Genomic DNA, 8997 nt, shown 5'->3' on the forward strand with positions numbered 1-8997 from the left:
GGGGTCAGGTAATAAGGAATTTAACAGTTGTTCGGTTTTATCAGATAATCCTCTTATATTCTGATGACATACCTTAAGAAAATGAGATGTAGATTGATTAGATTTCCCTTGATTTGAGTTGGTAGTATTAGAGTTAGCAGCCTGTCCATTATGATTTTTGCCACAATTTTTATCTCCACTTTTAGGGAAATTGTGAGCTAAATCTGGATACTTATTTATGTTTGGTTCATACCTTAACCCTCCCATAAAAAATCTGAGCTCCTATTCACAGGTTTTCTCCTGTTACGCTTCATGGATATTGACCAATTCAGTGGAAATCAAACCTCCTATGCTCTTGGGTTGGGCATTTCTTTTCCACCTGTCTTCAAGGGTCCGTTTGTTGGTGGAATATGAGTCCCTTCCTCCTCCAGCTCCTCCAGTCCTAAGATTATCTCAAGATCCTCCTTTCAAATATACTCGTACTTGACAGTCTTTCATCTGCTCTTGACAGTGGCCAGGCCTCAGAGGCATAAGATAGCACTGATCTTATAAGTTCTTTATACATCATAGTTTTGATTTTCCTGTGTATTAATTGGGATTTCAGGTGTTTCCTAAGGCCATGGAGACATTTATTTGCCGCAGTGGAGACATTTATTTGCCGCAGGTACATGCTTTTTTATTTCATCACTGATATCATTTTTACAGTTAACTTCTGATCCAAGGTAAGTGAAACTACATACATCCTCAAATTTATATGAGCCAATTTCAATATATGCAGGTCCATTAGCAAAGTCTTTCTTGGTTAATTTGTAGATTCATCTTTTTTGTTGCTCTTTCCAAATTAAGAAAAGCTTCTTTCATAGATTTTTGTGTTCTACCAATTATATCAATATAATTTGCAAATGCCAAAATTTGAACTGACTTACAGAATATAGTTCCCCTTGTGTTGATGCCTGCATTTCTAACTACCTTCTCCAATGCTATATTGAACAAAAGGCAGGCTAGGGAATCCCCTTGTCAAACTCCATTTCTAGTTATTATAGGGCTGGACAACATATCCTGAATCTTAACTTGGCATTGGGTCTTTCTCACAGTGGCTCTGACTAAGGCGATTAACTTCCGTGGAATGTGCATCTCTTCCATTGCCAGAAAAAGACTATCTCTCTCTATGGAGTCTCGGAAGTCAATGAAAAGATGATGTGTTTCAATTTGGAATTCATTACACTTTTCAAGGACCTGGCAAATAGTGCAAATATGATCGTTTGTTTATCTTCCTTGACGAAACCCACATTGGTAATCCCGAATTATGCCTTCCACAAAGGAAGAGTGTCTGTTAAATAGAATGTTGGAAAATATTTTATATGCTATGCACAACAGACTAATTCCTATATAGTTAGAGCATACTTCAGAGTGGCGCAAGCAATCGAGTTGAAACCAGGAATACAGAAGATCGCCCTGTGTGGATGTCAAGTGCCTGCAACTTGGATAAGGTGTCATGTATCCGTCGGAATCCTCAACCCGTGGGTTCCTGTGCTCGACCTGTTAATGGAAGTTGGTACGTAATCCAGTCACATAGTTTATCCAAGAAAAGCAGTTATGGTCCACAGCCTGTCCGATTGCTGACTGCAAAGAATATTCAGCGTCCTCAGATTCAGTTCAAGGATAAAATTGACAATTCTTCATCACCATTTCAACCACGAATTAAAGAAAAACCAAATTCATTAGAGCCTCTAGCCATAACACTCCAGTTTACAGATGGTAAAGGAAGTTTTAGTCATCCTTATGAATTTGAATTGGAACGTTTTACTTCATCTGCCAAACAGCTGGAGCGCGTGAAACCACGTATGTATAAGCTTCTTGAAGAAACACCACTGGTCATGGTGGAATATGCAGACCAGCTACCTGGTCTCCTGCAAGACCTCTCCAGTTACTCAGAAATTGCTGTGGACTTGAAGCATCACTCATACCGCTCTTTCCAAGGGTTTACATGTCTGATGCAGATTTCAACAAGAGATACAGATTACATCATTGACACACTGCTTCTCAGGGACAAACTCTGTTGCCTCAATGAGATCTTCACCAAACCAAGCATCATCAAGGTGTTTCATGGGGCCATCAATGATATAAAATGGCTACAGCGAGACCTGAGCGTGTATGTGGTGAACATGTTTGATACCTATGAAGGAGCCAAACTCCTCAAATTTGCACAACTGTCGTTAGCATTCCTGATGAAGCATTATTGTAATGTGGTAGCAGATAAACAATATCAGCTTGCAGACTGGAGAATCAGGCCACTGCCTGCTGAGTTCGTGATGTATGCTTGTAAGGACACCCATTGCTTGCTCTACATTTATGACATGATGCAGAATGCATTGTTGGATGCAGCCAATGTACAAAAGAACCTCCTATGGTCTGTCTTCAAGCAAAGCACTGAGATATGCAAGACGAGATATGAGAAGCCAATTCTCCGAGAAGGCAGCCACATGCTCCTGTACCGACGAAATAGAAGACTGTTCGACACTCGCCAGTTGTATGGTCTGTGGGAACTGTATCAATGGCATGACAGAATTTCGAGGGAGAATGACGAGAGTATAGGGCATGTACTGCCAAACCGCATGATGCTTCAGATTGCTGAACATCTTCCAAGAGAATTACAGGGTATAGTGGCATGCTGCAACCCCATTCCTCGCCTTGTACGACAGGACCTGCATAAGCTCCATACCATAGTGTTGGAAGCTCGAAATCAGCCCCTTGTGAAGCCCCTTCCGGAGGAAGAGTTGAGGACAAGGGTCAGTACCCAGGCCGGGTTCAAAGTGAACCCAGATGGAGCCCTATACTACCCTCATGATCTCACACACATCCAGGATTTCAGGTATTATCCTCCAACACTTCTTGGAAGCACAGATAATATTAATGAAACAGAAGTTGGTGACCAGAAGATTCAGATGAATAAACTGATGATATCTGTGATTGAAGTTGAAGCAGAGATCGACACTCCGATCCATGTGATATCCGCATGTCCATATGAACGCTACAAGAAAGCGAAGGCATTCATCCAGCCACAGGAAGCCGCACTATCCTTCTCTGAGAATATCTGCAACAGTACATGGGACAGGAGAAGACGATTATGAGCGGATACAGAGGATAAAGGACCTCTTCTTGTTGTGCCGTCCTTGCTTGGGTTGCTCTCATCTCCGCGGCAGTCTTTTCTCACCAGGCGGCCATCTCTTTGCGCCAGGCTTTCGAGTCGGCGTCCATTTTCGCCTAAATTATTGCTAGCTTTTCGATTATTTGTTGCATTTCTTGCTTCTCTATTCTAGCCATTACTGTTCCCTCGCTCTGTGCAGGTATCACGTGTGGGGGCCTTAATGCATATGCCGGCGTCCGCCCCTGTCCGCCGGCCGTCGCTCGTTTCCCGACGGTTGGGTACCATTCCTGTTCGTGTGTTCGTTGTGCCTTCTTGGCAATTCCCGTGTGTATCTGGCTGGCCTATCTTCATGTTCTCGGCACATTTCATTATTAGCTTTCCTTTCGTAGGGGCAGTTATTCCCGAGGTTGCCCAGTTTTCCACAACTCCAGTGCCCTGATTGTCTTCTGTCTCCTCGTTGGGTGGGGAGCGATCGGTACTTCCGGTATGTCTTGGTGCTACCTTCGTGAGGTCTAGCTGCTACCAGTACCACCTGCAGCTCTAGTGCTTGTTGGAGGGCCTCGTTTACCTTCTCCCCTCCCAGCAGTAGTTGAATCTTTATATCGGCATCTCGTATTCTGTATACGAAGGCTGTCCCTGCCTCTCTTCCTATGTGGTCTGCAGGTAGATTGGGGTAGGCATGATGGGAAAGCAGTTCAATGGCCGTGGCAAAGTCTTGCAGGGATTCTCCAGGTTTCTGCGTCCTTGTTCTTAATTGGCAGCGGTAGGCAGCTGCAAAGTGTTGGTCCCCGAAACGGTCCTCCAACGCCTGAAGTGTTTCATCATAAGTTGTATTTGTCGGAATGAAGTAATGACACAAAAATTCCCACAAACCATATTCGCAATAATCTCTTCACACTGTTGCGGGGTTTCACACTTTATAACCCTATTCGCAATAATCTCTTCACGCTATCTTCAGTAGTCTACACGTATTGACAGTACGGGAGCTATATAAGTGTCATTGTGTTACACACTCCCAATTACTTCTCAGTTATCGCGAACTATCACTGATTATCACACACGTCCGGTTCTTCTTTCCGCGACTGCTGCTAGATTCCAACTGTGTTGCTCCGACTCACACACTCACTCCTGATCACACACTGACTCTCACTTGCTGCTCAGCCGGCTTTTATTCCATTCGCTGTCGCCTGTTGCCCGCGTCACAGTAGGAAGCGGTGCCACGTCACAGTGTGGGGGTTGGGGGGCTGACTCACCTGCTATGTCACCGTGGCCAGAGCTGCCACGTCACGGCTGGGGTTGGAGAGGGTGTCCTGCATTGCGCAACACGTCACACTATCATGACATTGCCTTTCTTATGGATAGGGCATACAATACTTAGGGTCCATTCCTCTGGGATTATTTCAGTTATCCATATCATAATTATTAGTTGATGTAAGTGCTTAGCATATTCAGGGCCTGCAAATTTCACTAATTCTGCCGTGATGAGATCCACTCCTGGAGCTTTATTATTTTTTAATTTTTTGATAGCTTGTTCTACTTCTTTTATGGTCGGCCCTGACCCCTCAGCCTCAAAATTACTTGATTCCGGTGTATGGTCATACCTTCCACTTGTTCAGAGGCGTTACCATTTAATAATTCCTCAAGATATTGTGCCCATCTTTCCAATATTGCTTCATCGCTACTCAGTATCGTGCCTTCTTTATCTCTACATAAGGGTGTTCTAGGTTGAAAGTCCTTTTGACTCTGGTTAAGTTTTTGAACTTCTTAAATGCTCCAGTTCAATCAGTTCTTGTTTATCATATTCCCTTTTCTTCTTTTTATGCAATCTTTTTTTCTTTTCTTCTCGCTTCACGATATTTTTACACGGCCCCTCGAGTATGGTTCCTTTGCTGCATTCTCTTACATGCCTGTTTTTTTTTTTTATTTGACACTTGCTCACACTCTCCATCAAACCAATTCTTCTACTTTATCCTTTCCATTCATCCTAAAGCCTGTGTCACACTGGGCTAGTTTACTAGCAGCTAGCGATTAGCAGCAAGCACTCGCCGCTTACTAGCCAAGTGTGACACCGAGAAACGTCGGTGCTAGTGCTTGCCGGCGATCATTTTACTCGCAGCTAGTAAAGTTGAACATGTCCAACTTTACTAGCCGCTAGCTTCAGAGATGGGATCACGTGACTCATTAGCCACTCGCTACCCTCGCTACTAGCGCTCTACTCACCCGTGTGACAGCTCCACACGGCTTACTAGCGGCGAGTTGAGAAACACGTGCAGATCAGTTGGTGTAGTAGTTATATTCTTTCCGCAAGCAGAATGGGTGACGGTACATTGAAGTGGAATGGAAAAGAAATAATAGAATTTTTAAACATGTTCAGAAAGTACGAGTGTTTGTGGAATCCGTCATGTGATTTGTATATGAAGAGGAATGCAAAGGACGCCGCCTTCATTGAACTCATGGCGGAGATGAAATCGGGGGACTGGAAGTGTCAACAATTCTCCAGCTAAAGAAGAAAATTAAAGTTCTTCGTGATTCTTACCGTCTAGAGCTTAATAAGGTGAAACATTCCAGGAAAAGCGGAGCAGGACTCGATGACGTCTACAAACCAAAGCTCGTATGGTTTACTGTAGCTGATTCATTCTGGCGAAACGGTGTTTCAGGAAGGGAATCAACATCAAACTTGGTAAGTTCAGATTAACCCTTTATAGAATATTTAATTAGTTAAAATAAATTTAAAATATTTAATAAGTTAAAATACTTCTTGCTTGTAGTACAAAATTTGTTACTTACATAGGCTACCTATAATAATTGTGCTTGATTTTGAGATTGTAAGAATAGCTTGTTTGCAATAGGAGTTCCAACAGTAACACAGAAACAATTCCCCGTATGTTTCACTAAAAAAGAACAAAAACTGCCAGAGATCCTGCGCTCTAGGACTTCCTCAGTGCTGCATATTGCCACGGTACGGCTAAGTCTGTCATAAATGCTCTTGCATATCGTTTACGGACCTCTTCTCCGTCCCTCTTGTAATTATTGGATGAATACAAACGATCTACTGGAAGCATTGCAGTAGGTTCTTGTCGCCACGCACCGAGAACAGGTTCACCAGAAGTTGGATCTTCCATGTCCAGAGATCCTTGGGGAAGATAGTACGTGGTAGAAGTTACTCTAAGCCAGTTGTGTAGAGCACATGCAGCTTTTACAACGAGATCTATTGTTTCAACCGAAAGATTAATTGGTCTACAGAATATGCGAAATCTTGCAGCTAATATCCCGAAAGCATTTTCTGCAACACGGCGTGCTCTTGATAACCTGTAGTTAAAAATCCTTTCTTCGTCGGACAGCCATCTGTGTGAGTACGGTTTCAATAAGTAGGGTTGAATAGGAAATGCATCATCTCCCACAAATAGTCCTCCTGTAGGCCAGTTGAGAAAGTTTTGTTCCATTGCTGCGTTCAAACTTGAATTACGGAATACCGTACTATCACTAGATCTTCCATCACGGCCAACATCAATATATCGAAAGCAGTAATCTGCGTCTACCATGGCAAACAAAATAATACTGTAAGTCCCTTTGTAATTGAAGAATAATGATGCGGAGTTCTTAGGGCGCATGATCTGGATGTGTTTTCCATCCAGGGCGCCACAACAGTTCGGGAAATTCCACCTGCATTCAAAAGCCTTTTGAATAGCTTTCCACTCATCAGTAGATGGAGGTACCTGAAAGCAATGAAATTAATGAGATTATTTTTTTGCCACATATTTTCTCATTATTTCATTCCTTTTCAGGACATATCGACAGCAGAGATATCAAACACGGAAACGCAAGGTGAAGTAAACAACAAGCAGGAAACCATCCACAATACTTGTTTGGATCAGTCTCACAGTACTCCAAGCCAAGACAAGCAGCTGAATGATTCACATCCCCCTGCCGGGACAAACCAAAGGTTAGCTGACAGGTCACCTCCCTCAGATCATTCCGTCACAGGACTTAAAAGAGGCAACAAGATGAAGAAACTGACAGCCTTTGAATCCGCTATAAATAAGCTACAAGATATAGCCAGAGTGGCAGCTGAATCTGAGGACGAGTATGAGACTTTTGCTAAACACATAGCAAATCAACTGCGTACGTTGCCTACCAGGAGCTTCATTCTACTCCAGGGCAAAATACAAAATTTAATAACAATCGAACGACTCAATTGCCTCGATTCACAGGCATCTCCTCAGTTGACGTGCTCGATGGGATCTCCACAAACGCCACCCTCGCTGACTTCTCCAGCATCCACCTCTGTTGAAGCTGCCAGTTCTTACGACTCTTCAAACCAACAGGGTCTCGATGTCTTACAGCGTGCCCTGTACAACATTTGTGACTTCAATAGTGTTGGAAATGAATTGCAGTAGAGAACGCTGCTCCTTGTTATTTACATTTTTTACACTGCATTATCTTTTCACAGACCATTCCTTATATTGTACCTATAATTGTAATGTTTAATAAGGCTACTACAGTATGATTAATAATAAACCTTTATAAGGAACAATGAAAATTATGATTTTATTATATTCTTCATGATTATTATTTTTAAATCTTATGTCGCTACTACAATTTACTTCTTCCCTTGAACCCAAATGGCAACAGTTTTTTTTTTTTTTTTTTTTGTGAAAACTCAACTGATTCCCTTGAGTATATAATGTGTAACACCAAAACACCAAGTATAATAATGATGATGATGATGATAATAATAGTAATAATAACAATTTACCTTGATGTATGGTTGAAGAACTTCAAAGATAGCACCTAGAACTTCAGGCAAGAAGGTGGAAATAGTGTTGTGCGGCACTCGGAATAAATACTGCAGAGATTTCAGGGATTCTCCAGCAGAAAGGTATCTGAGAGCAATTTCTAATTTGGTTTTAGCACTTAGAGCTTCTCTCATCACGGTATCTTTCTTTCTTATTAGAGGTGACACCATCTCAAGTAATTCTTCAAATTTCACCTCTGCCATCCTCATAATATTCCTGTATCCTTTGGGATCCTCCTCTGCCAGCTCTCTCATCAGACGTGCAGAGGCTCCCAACTGATCCCTCCTCCTAATCCAGTCTAAGACCCATTTCCGTTTTTTCCTTCTCCTTAGTTGTTCCACCATTTCCTCACATAACTGTCTCACATCCATGCGCAACAAGTTTCTCAGTGCCTCACGCCTAATACCCATGGAAGACATGTTGTGCAAAGTGAGTTTGTTCAACAACTGGCCTACTAGCCCACCAGTACTAGCCTTGTGTGACAGGTTAACTGGCCACTAGCGCTAGCCGCAAGTACTAGCCGCCAATATTAGCAGCTAGTAAACTAGCCCAGTGTGACACCGGTTTAAGACTGCACCAGCAGCATTTATAATAACATCTCTGAGGCTCCTCCAAGTTTCACTGACCGTCACTGACATCCTCACTATCCGAGAGACCTGCCAGGCATTCACGTTCACTAATTAATCCAGTATATCTGGTTGCAACTCCTTGTTCCACCAATTTTCCACAATTCAATTTCTTAGCCTGGGATCCATGTATTTTCCTTGCATTAGATAATCGACTTTTAATCTTTGATATTAGTAAGTAATGATCAGAGTCAATGTTGGCCCCCCTGTATCTCCTGACATCCATCAAGTCTGAACAATGCCATACGTCTATTAGGATGTGATCAACTTGATTAAACACATTTCCATCAGGGGATTTCCAGGTTCGTTTATGTATATCCTTGTGATTAAACACTGTACTACCTATTACCATGTTTCTTGAGGAAGCAAAATTTATTAATCTCATCCCATTATCGTTTGACTCGTTATGTAGGTTATGTTTTCCAATAACCGATCTGTATAATCCTCA

The 8997-nt window shown here is 42.4% G+C and overlaps 2 protein-coding genes across 2 annotated transcripts; one reads left to right on the plus strand and one right to left on the minus strand.

Annotated features, from left to right (window-relative positions):
* The first annotated feature begins 891 nt into the window (after positions 1-891).
* On the plus strand, positions 892-3826 carry LOC111870415 (exosome component 10). Its single transcript, XM_023862695.2, has one exon. The coding sequence runs from the start codon at positions 1443-1445 to the stop codon at positions 3108-3110; it is 1668 nt and encodes a 555-aa protein (XP_023718463.1). The 5' UTR covers positions 892-1442; the 3' UTR covers positions 3111-3826.
* A 2025-nt stretch (positions 3827-5851) lies between these two features.
* LOC111870417 (protein ALP1-like) lies at positions 5852-8570 on the minus strand. The gene is made up of 2 exons (XM_023862697.2): positions 7884-8570; positions 5852-6843 (listed from the first exon to the last, which is right to left on the minus strand). The coding sequence occupies exons 1-2, from the start codon at positions 8340-8342 to the stop codon at positions 6055-6057; spliced, it is 1248 nt and encodes a 415-aa protein (XP_023718465.1). The 5' UTR covers positions 8343-8570; the 3' UTR covers positions 5852-6054.
* Between the last annotated feature and the right edge of the window lie 427 nt (positions 8571-8997).

This window comes from Cryptotermes secundus, unplaced genomic scaffold (genome assembly GCF_002891405.2).
Source record: "Cryptotermes secundus unplaced genomic scaffold, Csec_1.0 scaffold1260, whole genome shotgun sequence".
Taxonomy (NCBI): Eukaryota; Metazoa; Arthropoda; class Insecta; order Blattodea; family Kalotermitidae; genus Cryptotermes; species Cryptotermes secundus.

Bases quoted from the DNA above. Each gene is read 5' to 3' on its own strand.
- LOC111870415 (XM_023862695.2), top strand. From the start codon at position 1,443: ATGTCAAGTGCCTGCAACTTGGATAAGGTGTCATGTATCCGTCGGAAT.
- LOC111870417 (XM_023862697.2), bottom strand. From the start codon at position 8,342: ATGTCTTCCATGGGTATTAGGCGTGAGGCACTGAGAAACTTGTTGCGC. The intron at 6,844-7,883 runs GTAAATTGTTAT...CATTGCTTTCAG, and splicing joins TTCTTCAACCATACATCAAG to GTACCTCCATCTACTGATGA.